The 15014-nt window shown below is 34.6% G+C and overlaps 1 protein-coding gene and 1 long non-coding RNA gene across 5 annotated transcripts; one reads left to right on the forward strand and one right to left on the reverse strand.

The window, feature by feature from the left end:
* Positions 1 to 57: 57 nt before the first annotated feature.
* NfI (Nuclear factor I) lies at positions 58 to 12255 on the forward strand. Of its 4 annotated transcripts, none has more exons than XM_089262838.1 (9): positions 58 to 189; positions 248 to 382; positions 4686 to 4841; positions 4919 to 5525; positions 9164 to 9346; positions 9399 to 9713; positions 9865 to 10775; positions 11330 to 11549; positions 12088 to 12255. In XM_089262838.1, the coding sequence occupies exons 2-9, from the start codon at positions 302 to 304 to the stop codon at positions 12141 to 12143; spliced, it is 2529 nt and encodes an 842-aa protein (XP_089118964.1). In that variant the 5' UTR covers positions 58 to 189; positions 248 to 301; the 3' UTR covers positions 12144 to 12255. The 4 variants fall into 4 exon arrangements, with proteins under 4 accessions (XP_089118964.1, XP_089118965.1, XP_089118966.1 ...); XM_089262839.1 differs by lacking the exon at positions 58 to 189 and adding an exon at positions 1207 to 1286; XM_089262840.1 differs by lacking the exon at positions 58 to 189 and adding an exon at positions 1207 to 1286 and having other exon boundaries at positions 4762 to 4841.
* LOC149090920 (uncharacterized) lies at positions 6667 to 7374 on the reverse strand. Its single transcript, XR_016197243.1, has 2 exons — positions 6886 to 7374; positions 6667 to 6805 (listed from the first exon to the last, which is right to left on the reverse strand). It is a non-coding gene; the product is annotated as an uncharacterized LOC149090920 (long non-coding RNA).
* Positions 12256 to 15014: the final 2759 nt, after the last annotated feature.

Consider the following 15014-nt stretch of genomic DNA (forward strand, 5'->3'; position numbering starts at 1 on the left):
GAGAGAGAGAGATAGAGAGAGAGATCCAGATAAGGATACTAATTATTGAATTTGACGTTTCAGATGTATCGGCTCAAAAATGAACAACAAAATAAGAAACGAATAAATATCACAAGACAATATAATGGAATTGGCTTGAAAAAGACATTTTTTTTTTTAATTGAAAGAGAAATACGTCGAAGTATATAGGTAACTATGTAAATATATATAAATATATAATATATATCATGTATCTTCTTATTCGCAGATTCCAGTTGTTAAAATCGGGCTGATAGGATATGATATATAAACTACGCAAGGTATGTTTATACCAGAAACACTAAGAAGCTGTATGATCGAGACGGACGTATCTTCCTATTTACAAACTTCATCTACCGGACAGGTAAAAACTATATATCTAAATATATATATATTTCGTGCAATTATAAAACTAAGCTAATATCAAGAGCGAAAGAAGGAATCAATAAACTTCTGCAAGCAGTTAAATATTTGCGAGGATACTTAAGAGAATATTTTTGAATCATATTGTGAGGATAGAATAGAAAGATGAAAAGAATTAAATAATTCACTGAAGATTTAATTTTGCCCAAGCATTGAGTACTCATTATTTAACTACAAATTCTTTGTCGAATTGATCCGGTTAAGGATCGACTCAGATCAGGCACTCTGCCTGAATTGACAGCTTTTGGTGTAGTTGGGATTGATCATTTGTTAAGGTGATATTGAACTAGATAGGAATGCAGAAGCGATACGAACATTTCTGATCGGTTGCCAATCACAGAAAATAGAAGACAGAAACAAAAGAAAGACAAATGATAAATGGTATGATATAAGTCATAGGATATGAAAACTAATAGAATTACTTCTATGCTATCACCATAATATACATAATGAAATGATTTTGTAAGCATTTGTTCAAAATTACAATTTCAAATCGTGAAATTAGGTCCGATTTTTATTAACCCGTTATACCATCTGTAAATGTGATTGGAAATGTAACATTTAGGGTGGTTTCCCGTACAATTAAAAATTATTTTGAAACGTAAAATATACAGATTTTGACGAATATGCCATGTATTTTTATGTATATATCTCTTCTCGATACTTTTAAAATGTACTTTCATAAAATTATATTTCTTATCACATTAATTTTACCTGAGTATATATTTTGGTAAAGTAACTAATGAAATTAATTCTAATTGTTAGGTATAATGAAAAATGGTCTGGATTTATAGGAAAAATATGCGATTTCCATGTTACACCATTAATCAGAAATATTTTAAAATGTAACTAAAGCAATATTTATTGATACATTGACTTTTTTCAAATCAAATCATTCTTGGTGTATATATCTATTAAATATAATATATATATATATATATGGGTATATATAATTATATATATATATAATTATATAATTATATATATATATATGTGTGTGTGTGTGTGTGGGTATGTATATGTCTATATATAAAAGTATAAGAAAATGTGTGCATCTTGTTTGTCTCCTCTCACCTGTTAACTTTCAGCTCTCACATTAATCTTTTTACTGTGCAAGTTGTGTTGTTTTTCTTTAGAATATGTACTTATACCTCATATACTTGAATTGTATACAAATAATTTTTATATTTATTGATATATATTATATATTATTATTGATATATATTTATATTTTATCGTAGTTTAAATGCTTTATGTGTAACTGTCTCTTCGATCACATGAATGGTAGTTATAATCAGTGATGATCCCAGTGATATGTATGTATTTTATAGAATTTCATTTTTTGTTTAAATTTACCCCCCACTCCTATATCCACCCCTCACCCTAAGATTGTAAAACGCGTATTTCAAATACTAGAGACTTATGCTTCGGCAAATGCATACATATTCATGTTCTAATCATAATCCGAAAGTTTCATGAAGATAGTCCATCGACAAGATGGTTAAATGGATAAATTGGATAAACATACCAATGCGTATTTATACGTGCGTGCGTATGCCTGTGTGTTTTCGTATGTGAGTGCGAATAATTATTTAAATATTAGTTGCTCGAAAGGTTCACGGGATTTGGTAGTGGAGCAATCCACCATCTAGAACATTCTTAGAATCACATCTGCAGTTAGTTTGGTTTAGATTTGCTAGCAACAGGACGCTCGATCGAGAAGTTTTTTTTAAATGAGATTTCTATTTCATTTATGTATATTTTTAAATACATCGAAATTGAAATTTCAACCATACTATATGTTCTAGCACATTTTTAGAATCACATCAGCAGTTAGTTTAGGTTAGATTTGCTAGAAGGCGCTGCAGCAGTGAATATATTTCCGTTTTGCCATGACATGTGCTTTTTATTTGTTTGGTTCAGGGTAGTATCTAGTCGAGCATTCTTGACTAGAGTTTTCTTATTTCTTTCATACGAGCAGCAGCTTTGACAATCGCCGTGAGCTGGTAGTATAGTAGCCTTAGTAGGCTACTATATATATAGTTAGCTAGTTATATATCTATAGTTAGCTAGTTACTAATACTGTTATTATCCATTTGATACTATATCTTACTATACTATATATATTTATTTGAATTATTATGTGTTTAGAATCTTATATAACAATACATACATATTTACATTTACATTTTTTACATTTAGGGTTGTCAACAATTTTTTAAATATGGTGATGATATTTCAAGTTTTGAAAAATATCCAATATATATCTATATATCAATATTTTTCGATATATTTTGTTAACAAAGCTTTTTTCCCACAATAAATTTATAATCCGACCAAACCGCAGTATGCGGCACTCAAAAGCCCCATAGTGTTTGTTATTCATGTGCCCCGCCATATTTTATGTGTTATGTGTTCTATATATGGCAGATATTCATTCATTAATAGGCTTACCCCATAGCATTCGCTCATCAAGTTTGATTCAAATAATTCAACTAGTGATATCGATATGATACTACTGTGGATTACCTATTTTGGATACAGCTCTATATCATCTGAAAGCATTAAACGGAAATTCAGTTGGAAATCTAGGAAACATTTTCAAGCATTTCAATCATCCTTTTGAATTATTACTTAAATATCATTTGCTCGAAGGGTTCAGAGGATCTCGTAGTTGAGCAGTCTCGACTAGAGCTTTCTTATCCATCCATCGTCGTAATTTATTAATTTGTAGTCGAAAGTGAAACCGTAAGAATCACTCTCAATAAGAGTATTGAATATTGAATACAAAAAACAAGTAAGAAGGATATAGTCGAGACTGCACGACTAGGAGATACCCTGAACCCTTCAATATGATATTCTTATCACTTCTTTTAGGCACACATACATACACACGCACGTATTAAAACGAGCTCTGCTAACTGCGCAGTAAGCAGCGATTGCGCTTGGACTGCGCTGCAGTGTGAGCAATATTATGTGGATATAGGACTGGGGGGTAAATTTTAACAAAAATCGAATCTTAATCTTAATCTTAATGTATGTTTTAAATTTGGAAACCCTACATTTAAAGATGTGGGAGATATAATTTTATAACTGATTTTTGATATGGTTTCTTATCGGACATTAAAAAAATTTTATGTCTCTAGCTCTTATATCTTCTTATATATTCATACATATGGACAGACGGACGGACAGAGCAAAGTCAACTCAGTTCTTCGCCCTGATCAAGAATATATATACATTGTGGGTTCTGCCACGCCTCCTTCGGCCTGTTACATACATTAAAAAAAAATTATTATACCCTGATTTCCCATTTCCAATGGGTTCAGGGTATAAAAATAATATCTTACTTTTTATAATAAATGCAATTGATATTGGTACTTTTCTACAAATTTATTAACTTAAAATATTTATAAATATTAGAATGGAATTCTGTATTAAACAAGTAAAAAAGTTCTATTGGAGACTGCTTGGTTATGAGATCCTCTGAATCCTTTCACCAACTGATACTTACATTCATACATAGATACATAGTATGTATATCAATGTTTCTTCGCGTCTTTCTGCCTACACAAGAAACCCACACACACACTGACAGATACATAGGGACGCACACGTAAACACAGATGGGCTGCAATGTGGGCTTACTACTATTGGAATTTAATTGTTTAAAAACTTGTTTTGTGATTGGTCTTTCTTCATATGTATGTATATATGTATGTATGTATAATCATTTAAGTCCACATTGTAGCCCATGCGTGTTTATGCGTGCATGCGTATGCTTTTATGAGTGCGTGTCTATGTGCATGTTTTGTTTCTTGTATAAGCAGAAAAGATGCCAACAATTATTAAATATAAATTACTCGAAGGGTTCAGGGGATCTCGTAGTCGAGCATTCGCGACTACAGCTTTTACATGTTTTTGTATTAAAAGCATTCGAATTTTAATCTAGATTTTGCTTTCACCATTGGTATTTTGTATTGTATTTGTTTATTTAAAATAATTTCATACGGTTTTTTTTCATTGTACACGTACATACATACATACGTATATAGTAGATGAAAATACTTTATATTCTGTAAATCTGTGCAAGTTTCACAAACTGTTGTTCAATTCAACTGAAAATTAGGAAACAATATCTATATATATATATATATATATATATATATATATATATATGTATATGTATATGTATATATTTATATGTGTATAATCTATTTGTATGTATCTTTTATTACGTGTAGGATGAATTTCACCCATTCATTGAGGCATTATTACCATACGTCAAATCATTCTCGTACTCTTGGTTTAACTTGCAAGCTGCTAAACGAAAGTATTACAAGAAACACGAGAAGCGCATGTCGTTGGAAGAAGAAAGGCATTGTAAGGATGAGCTGCAGGTAATCGCATATACATATCCCATTTAGTACGCTTAAATAGATGTAAATAATATATACATATATAATTTCTTTGATAGAATGAAAAAACAGAAGTGAAACAGAAATGGGCGTCGCGACTTTTGGGTAAACTACGAAAGGATATAACACAAGAAAGCCGAGAGGACTTTGTTCAATCGATTATTGGAAAACGTAAATCCATTTGTGTGCTTTCGAATCCCGATCAAAAAGGAAAAATGAGACGCATCGACTGCCTAAGGCAAGCCGACAAAGTTTGGCGTCTTGATCTTGTTATGGTTATACTCTTTAAGGCTATACCATTAGAGAGTACCGACGGCGAACGTTTGGAAAAGAATCCTGAATGTCTCCATCCCGGTCTGTGTGTCAATCCCTATCACATAAACGTTTCCGTGAGAGAGTTGGACTTGTATTTGGCGAATTTCATCAACACGCACAATTCATCAATAAATATGATTGCCAGTTCATTGTCTAGCACCCGATCGGCCCAAGTTGCCGTTTGCAGTCTACACCGAAACAATAATATACCAGTAGACAGAAAAGACGATAATGACATTGATGCGAAAACAAAAGGTCTTCGCCATAATCCATACAATGGTGTTGTTTGCAACGATATTATCCTGGCCACCGGAGTTTTTTCATCGCAGGAGCTCTGGACACTCTCTAAAGGTAATGTGTAAAGCATGTGGAGTAGGTCTTTGCAGATTTCTGGTAGGGAAGGAGTTGGATTTTGGGTTCCACTCAAAATATAGACTCCAGCTGTAACGGTGTACTTTTTACATTTGTGTATCCTGAGCCCATTGAAAATGGAAAATGAGGATCTTTGCAGATTATTCATAGAGAGTGGGTTATTCATTCAAAAAAATAACATTCTGTAAATAGCTTACGTACAAGTCTATTATTATTATACCCTGAACCCATTTTAGATGGGTTAATGGTTTAGTTAAAATGGTTTTGTTATAATGTATGTACATATGTAACAGGCAGAAGAAAGCGTGGCAGACCCCAAAAAGAGTATATATTGATGCCTATTTTGTTAATCGGGAATTGATTTCGTTTAAACTCAAAGGGCATATCTGTTGGGATCATCGGAATCCTTGGAATAAGAACTTTCTCATCTTTAAATTTTCCTTTGAGTATCGACGCGTGAATCACATTGCTCATCAGTTTTCTTATCACCAAACGTATTCCATTGCACAGTTTTGGTTGTGAATTGTGCGGTGGTAAACCAGGCACATCCAAGGAGTTCAAAAATTCAGTTTGATAATTAGTGGCTTCTTCTTCGTTTGTTACACGGTCGATAAATTTGAATGAATAACCGTTTAGTACTTTTGTGGAAAGCAATGATATCCGGAAATACTTTGTTGATAAGTTCATCTTTTGATGAGACGAAATTGCAATAATTTAGAGGATATGAAATCAAACCGCTCAATTCGTCAACAGAAACACGGCCATTACCAATATTCAGCAATTGCTTCGAGAAATCATCAGCAGATAGATTGTTCAACAATGCAACTCTCATATTTACAGACAGTTGAAGTTTGGTTACATATCGCCACAGATTTGATGCTTTGAGCCAATCGTATAAGATATTCTTTATAGTTGCCCAGTATTGCGTCGTGTAAGCACAATATCGCGTGCTTCCAAGTTTTCACCAACAATCAGGATTGCCACTTCATCGATTGTTGGAGCATTAAATGTGCGTTCATGTGTTCCAACTGGGTTTTTATCTGCTCTGACTACTACTCTATACCCATCACTTGGCATGCGCTCTACAGCAGTCTTTGCTGCAAATCTTGGAGGATTGCTCTTTTCATAGCTGTGTTGAATACTTGACGCCGGTCAAGTTGTTCTTCCATATTGCCCATGAAGCATATTTGCAAGAATTTCTGCTCTACATCTTCAATAGGTTGCAATTATCCAATGCGATGGCAAATCTGGCCTTGAATCTTTAAATTCAAAGCCATAGTTATAGATAGATTTACAAACACTTTACAGAAATCTAACCAACTACATTATTCCAAATTACCTTATATGTCGGATTATATCCGTCTTCTTCAATAATTTCCGCCCCAAATGAAGTTATTTGGAAACAGGCATTGTATTTTTGAGTGTTCGCTAGAAAATGTCGTGATTCTAGTGTTTTGCCATAAAGCAGGGAACGCAATGGCTCTGGTGGCGGGACCACTAATGGCAATGTCACTTTACCACTAAGGCAGCACAAACCAGGCGTTTCACCAGCAAACTTCAATGCGCCACAATGCTGGCAAACAACGTCCATTGGACCAATGCAAACTAAACTAAATTAAACAAACTAAACCATTTCTTATTGCCGTTTCACGGGCTGCACGAACTAAGGCCCTTCTTTGCTGGGTACTAACGCGGCGCTCTTCTCGGGCGATTTATCGTTCTTCGTCAGATAATTGAATCGCGTTATTCCGTTGCCTAATTGCAAGATTAGATCTTCTAGGACGCGGCATTTTTATTAATAGTAATACTGAATATGCCCTCGCACAAAACCACAAATCAACCGAGATATATAAATATGAATAATTTACACAAATTAATGTCTGAGACAAACAAATCTTTTTTTTTTATCAAATTAGCTTTTTTTTATGAATAGCCAGGTTCGCCTGAGGCTGTGCCGTACATTTGTTTATTTACTTCTATACTATTGTATAACATGAGAGCAGGACCGAAAACTGTCACTGTTATCAAACCTACGGGGTATCAATGAAATTTTGAGCACTCCGAAATTAAAGAGAGAAAACCGCGTTTTTCAAGTATTCGTCAAATTTTTTCAGTATTTTTAAGATCTATTATCCTACTCGTGGCGGAGACAAATCCAACAAATCAAAACCATGAAAATTGGTCCAGCAGATCTCGAATTATAAGTGCTGTAACACTTTTACACAACTTTCTTTTATATATATAGATTAAATGAGTTTTCTATTTCTCTTATTGTTAGAGCGTTAAATGAAACAACTCCACATTTGCCAAATTCAAGATTGAAACTGAACTGTTTATTGCTAAAAATCCTAGTTCTTATATACCTAACAGAGACTCTTAAAACAACTTCCAGTCACTGGAAGGGTGCATTTTCTCATACAAACAAGTGCACAAAAACAAGATGTTTACCCAAGTATCCCTTTTTTAGATCGTTGGGCCCAGGCTCACGTTACATTTGTATATTGGTCGTTGCAACTAAGAAGTGACATATTTATTATTTTGTGTCGGATAACGCGCAGGTTATCGAGTATTGTTTCTATTTTTATACCCTGAACCCATTGAAAATGGGAAATCAGGGTATAATGGTTTTGTTAAAAGTATGTAACAGGCAGAAGGAGGCGTGGCAGACCTCACAAAGTATATATATTCTTGATCAGGGCGACAAGCTGAGTCGTATGTATGAACGCGTCGATCTCAGAAGATATAAGAGCTGGAGACTTGAAATTTTTCCTAGGTCCGTGTATATCACGCGCATATCAAGTTTATTACTAAAAATCGATAACTGCTTCCGATATTTTATTATCGATTAAAAACGTTATCGAAAGCTGGTTATTTATTTATATCTTCTACACCTAGAGCTAGAGCTTCCAAATTTTAAATGTAGACTTATGTGTATTTTATATAATTTCGTTTTCAAAATGTGCCCCCCACCCCTAAATTCACCCCCTCTCCCTCACTTTTGTAAAAGGCGTATTTCAAGTACTAGAGACTTGTGCTTTGGAATGTACACACATTTAAACATTATGTTTACGCTCTGAAAGTTGCATTAAGATCGTACGACTAGAAATTAAATTATTCAACAAATAAATTCTTATAATATTGCCCACACTGCAGCGCAGCCCAAGCGCAGTCGCTGCTTACTGCGCAGTTGGCAGAGCGAGTTGTACTACGTGCGTGTTTATATATGTGTGCCTAAAAGAAGTGTAGACTGGGTAGAATATCAGATTGGAAGGTTCAGGGTATCTCCTAGTCGAGCAGTTTCGACTAGAGTTTTCTTACTTGTTATTAATTTGGTTATTCTAGCACATTCTTAGAATCATTTCATGGCACAGCATCAGCAGTTAGTTTAGTTTAGATTTGTTAGATGGCGCTACAGCATTGAATCTGAGTCGATTTAGACCTGCACGTCTGTCTGTTTGACTCTCCGGCCGTCCGTCCATTCATATTGTTCTTCGTAGGGCTGAGCTTGTAAAGGTCAGCATTCGTTAGGTTAGAGTTTATGTCCCTCCCTGAACACCTACAGACTTGAAACTGTAAACTTCAACGTAAATAAATTTATTAATAATATAATTTTGTAGATTCAATACTGGACGAAGTGAGTGATAATAGGTTGCAAACTAGCATTATCAAGAGGGAGAATCCGGGAACGGCCTTTGACTGCAACACATATCAGCTGACCCCCGATTCACCCATATCCAGCTCGCAAAGCCAGGTACAAGCAGGTACTATTGTGGCTAATCCAATTCCTAGCGGATACAGCAGTAAGTATTAACAATGTGCTTTTGGGTAAATAATATCGTTAGTTTTCTGCAGTTGACTTCATCGATCAGAATCAGAGAAGCGTGCACTTATCATCGTCTCCACTGCTGCGCGTTGATACAACAAATGGCTCGAGCGATGCATGTAAAGTTGACCAAAGCTCTTCGCCTCCACTAATTTCATGTACAACAACGGGCACAGAGAACTGCTCAACGGGCAGTTTCTCTGTCATCCTCCGATCAGTTGACAGCATGAATACAAGCGAGGAGCCAAAAACGGCGACAGCTGAGTCCTCAATATCCCTGAATCGATATACGCCTCTAGATAGTCGCCCAATCGCAACTATGCCAGCAATTCGCTCAGCAGAAGGTAAGCACATAATTATAAAATTGTTCGAAAGGAACCGCTATTCATCTAAAGTTGATCTGCCAATAGACCACGTTAGCATATAATCATTGGCTTTTGAATAGTAATATAAACATTTTGTTTCTCTTTTCCATGTATATATGTATGTATATAGCCATATTGCATCACAACTCTTCGACATATCTAGCAACGTCTGTTAGTCCGGTTAATACAATCTATTATCCGCAACATAGCAGTCCACGACTTATGCCTCATACGATATTAGATCAGGAACATGTACATGCCACGCAACAACAACAACTGCAACAACAACAGCAGCAACAACAACAACAGCAGCAACAACAACAACAACAGCAGCATCGTGCTAGCGACACACATGATATAACCGATTTTGTAACGTACGTTTGCCAAGATGGAGGTGGAGGGCATTCAACAAGCTTAGCGACAGCCGCAGCAGCAGCAACCTTAGATAGTCCAGTCTTTCAGCATGCGCATCAGTTGTCCACTCATCATAGCCATCATTCGCCTCACTATCAAATCCATCCACAACTGAGAGCAACGAAATTGGGGGCTGCTCCATCGTCTTCCCATTATCATAGCACTATGTTGCCGCCGATGTTGCCACCGATGGCTCGACCTGTTGCCATAATACGCACCAGCGCAGATCTAGCAGTGGTCACGGGTCAGTCTACGGCCACGGCCTCGTCGACGAAAGGCAGCACAATGGCCAATGATGATGAGAATCGCAGCATCAATTCAATTGATGGGGGTACCCAGAGTCCAGCTAATCTAGAGATAGATCCAAACACAAATGCGGATTGTACAACTTTGGTTGCAAGATCCTCACCACAATCGCAGTCACAGTCACAGTCACAGTCACAGTCACAGTCACAGCAACAGCCACAGCCGCAGCCAGCGACCAGTCCTCATACGCATACAAGTGAAAGTCTCCGAAGTAAAATGCCATCGATTGCCTCGAATTCGCTAACTCGAATCGCAACGCCAATGTATCCCACGGCAAATAGCCGAGAGTATTTTAATCATTTTCATAGCCAGTCGACATCGGTAAGTACCTACATATTCTACAAATTTCGAGGTTTTAATGTTTACTGGAATCACTAAACAAACATATACCCTCGCTGTAGAACTCATTGAACCGATTATTAATGCAGTTTCGTTTTTATACACTGAACCCATCGAAAATGGGAAATCAGGGCATAATGGTTTTGTTAAAATGTATGTAACAGGCAGACCCCACAATGTATATATATTCTTGATCAGGGCGACGAGCTGAGTCGATTTGGCCCTGTCTGTCCGTCCGTCTGTCCATATGTATGAACGCGTCGATCTCAGAAGATATAAGAGCTAGAGACTTCAAATTTTGTTTAAAATATCCGTATATATCGCACATATTTTAAAACTAATTTGCTATTTACCTTTTCTATTGATTTGCTGATAATTTTACATCAATATCCATGTCAAATTTTGATCTTCTAATCAGTGTTGGGCAACGCATTCAGAGACCCCATATAAATCATTTGTAAATTTATACTTTGTAGTCTTTTAGTTCAGTGGTGCTCCTGACATTCTAAACAATGTTGAGAACTATTCTGTTTCAGCTATTGGGCTACGCAGGATCTATTTCGACAATGTCTGGTGTCATGAGTCCAACAAATCTGAGTTTATATTCAACACCAACAATGACTGTGAGCTCTGCACATCGTACAAGTGCAAGATCCCGATGGAATAATGGACTAACCGAAGATGAATTCAACCTAATTCCGCACTCTGTAGCTAGTACAAATATAGAAAATACACAGGTTATATTAATGGATGATTGTAAGTATGGTATTTTAGTTCTATTATACAAAAATGAAATGCAATTGATATATTATTAAATCCTAACCTAATGTCAGGCGAACGTCCGTTTAATGAAAGGTTTACATTTGAACTGAGCTTCTGCACTTCTGCACTCAGATTTATACATTGGGTCCCACTCTTATACGTCAAGCCTTTTCCATGGGTTATGTAACATTCCGATGTTCCATTGGAAATTAAATGGGAAAGGAAACATGTAATATTCCTTCGTCTTCAATGCATACATAATAAACTACACTTGTGTATACGCGAATAAGCATTTTGTGTCGATTATTATCGATAAAAAGAAGCATATTGAGTTATCGAACATACGATAAGCTCTTAAAATATGTGGCTTACTCTAGTATACATGTTATATTTCAGGTCATTAGCTTTCGTATCTTACCCAATCTCGAAGTTGAGGCAGGCGGACATGGCTAGCTAAACTCGTTCTATCGAATCCTATGTGCTAATTTTATTTTTATTTTATTATTAATACTTAAATTCTTTTCCATTTCAGCAACGGGTCGTTTCACTGATGAATACCCCACAAATTCTAATCGTGATTATGTTTAATGAATTAATAACACATTATTGCGGAGTTGGGCTTCGGGCAAGCTATAACTGATATAGAATAATTAAGGCATACTTAAAAAGAAAAAACATATTGTTATATATATATATATATATATATATATATATATATATATATATATATATATATATATATATATATATATATAATATATATAATTATATAATTATATATATATATATATATATATATATATATATGTTGTGGGTATGTATTCATTAATGGTCTATATCTTGAGTATATACACACAGACATATAAAAGACACTTTTGTTTATACACTTGTTTATATCACCAAATAAAAATGTAAATTCATTTTAAATTAAAATATATTTTTAACATTTTTAAGAGAAAATAACTCGAAAAAATAATGTATGTAAGAGCCATGAAAACTTTTTATCATGGTAATTAGCTCCATGTGCATGTGCATGTAAATTGTAATAAAAATGTACATATATTTGAAAGACTTTAGAGATTCTAAATAGATTATAAAGCAGCAAATAGGCAATGTAATGAATATGTATAATGAATATATATATTTATTGTGACAATATTTATATTTACTTAGATTTAGTAACAATTGTGACAAAAAAAAAGAAGATATATACAAAAGGTCGTTCCAAATGTTTTAATACAAACACACATTTCGGGTCGTGATTTATACAATTGCTCTTAAATTATTTTCAATACCTGCCTCTTTCTCCCTCTCTCTCTCTCTCTCTCTCTCCCTCTCTCTCTCTCTCTCTCAGTCTCAATCTCACTCCCTCTCTATCTCTCACTCCACTCAGAAACATTCTGTTTGCCTCTGCAAGACTTAGATTTTGAAAGAGAGATTACGATTATTTTGATATTGTTTGAATAACTATTTAAGTATTTTGTATAGCTCAAACAGATTGAAATTATTACATTAATATTTTTTTAATAATGTATTGATCTATTTATTAAAAACATGAAAATTGTAAACTTAAAGAGAGAACCTGGTTTGCAGCTCCCAATATACATATGTACTTATTAATATTTACCGGACCTGGAGCCTGCATATATAAACAAGACAAGCAGTGTAATTTGAAATTGTATAACTTCATTTACACATCTCGCAAAAGCACATGTACATACATCTCAGTGACTAACAGCAATATGTGGTCGGTATAGTATGTGTATATATATAAAAATTTTTAAACTTTGATTACATTTGTACTAAGTATAGTATAAATGATTACCTATATATATAGGATATATAGGATATATGTAGCAATAACAATATATTTATTATACGTCAACAAATTGGCTGTGAATATATAATATATTGCTAATGCTGAGTAGATTCATATATATATATATATATATATATATATATATATATATATATATATATATATATATATATCTCATATTTATTTTTATCTTTATTAAATTAGTAATCGTTAAAGTTATTCACAAACAAGGTACCCAAAACAAAAAAGAAGAGTGCTGTCAGTTACTTTATTAGTAAAGATACCAATACCTATATTTGTCATGTACGTATATATATACATTATTAAACAGTTGTAAACTATAAAACAAGTAATAAACATATGAAAATCAAATTTTGTTGACCTTCTAAATCATTTTTACAATAACCAAGTACCGAAGAGCCTTCTTACTTATTATACCCTGAACCCATTGAAAATGGGAAATCAGGGTATAATGGTTTTGTTAAAAGTATGTAACAGGCAGAAGGAGGCGTGGCAGACCCCACAAATTATATATATTCTTGATCAGGGCGACGAGCTGAGTTGATTTAGCCCTGTCCGTCTGTCTATCCGTCCGCCCGTCCGTCCGTCCGTCGATCTCAGAAGATATAAAAGCTAGAGACTTGAAATTTTTTTTCCTAGGTCCGTGGGTATCACGCGCATATCGAGTTTATCACTAAAAATCGATAACAACTCTCGATATTTTATTATCGATTAAAAACGTTATCGAAAGCTGGTTATTTATTTATATCTTCTACACCTTTAGAGCTAGAGCTTCAAAAAAAAAAAAAAAATTCACCCCCTCACCATCACTTTTGTAAAAGGCGTATTTCAAGTACTAGAGACTTGTGCTTTGGAATGTACATTCATTTGAACATTATGAGTCTAGAAAATAAATTATTATACAAATAAATTCGTGTAATATTTAACACACTGAAGCGCAGCCCAAGCGCAGTCGCTGCTTACTGCGCAGTTAGCAGAGCGCGTTCTAATACGTGCGTGTGTATGTATGTGTGCCTAAACGAAGTGTAGAGTGAGTAGAATATCAGATTGGAAGGTTCAGGGTATCTCCTAGTCACATTCATAAGGAACTGGCAGTGCTAAATAATAAGCTCAGATCCTTTTACCTTATGGGCTTTACCACATTGCTTTCTGCCTGTTACATATATTTAACAAAAAAAGAAATGTAGAAATGCTTTGGTAGTAATGTTCGGCTAAGGGATACCCTGTACCTTGAAAATAACAGCTTTTAAAATGATTAATTATTATCGATAACTAGCTGGCTCGACAAACGTTGCATTGCCCTATCCATTATTTCTAGGTAAAAAAGAACAAATAATGCGGATGGTTTGCCAACACGTGAGCATGCCACGTACAATTGACCATGAGAAAAACACGCATTTTCTAGATTGAGGCCACAAATAGTCAAAGATTGACCCTGGATTTGTTGATCGTCAGATCGAAGGCAAGACGAATCGGGAATTGAATTCGTTTAAGCTCAAAGGGCATATCTGTTGGGATCATCGGAATCCTAGGAATAAGAACTTCATCTTTAAATTTTCCTTTGAGTATCGACGCGTGAATCACATTGCTCATCAGTTTTCTTATCACCAAACACGTTC

Source organism: Drosophila navojoa, chromosome 6 (genome assembly GCF_054131105.1).
Source record: "Drosophila navojoa isolate 15081-1374.11 chromosome 6, UAZ_NAV_1.0, whole genome shotgun sequence".
NCBI lineage: Eukaryota > Metazoa > Arthropoda > Insecta > Diptera > Drosophilidae > Drosophila > Drosophila navojoa.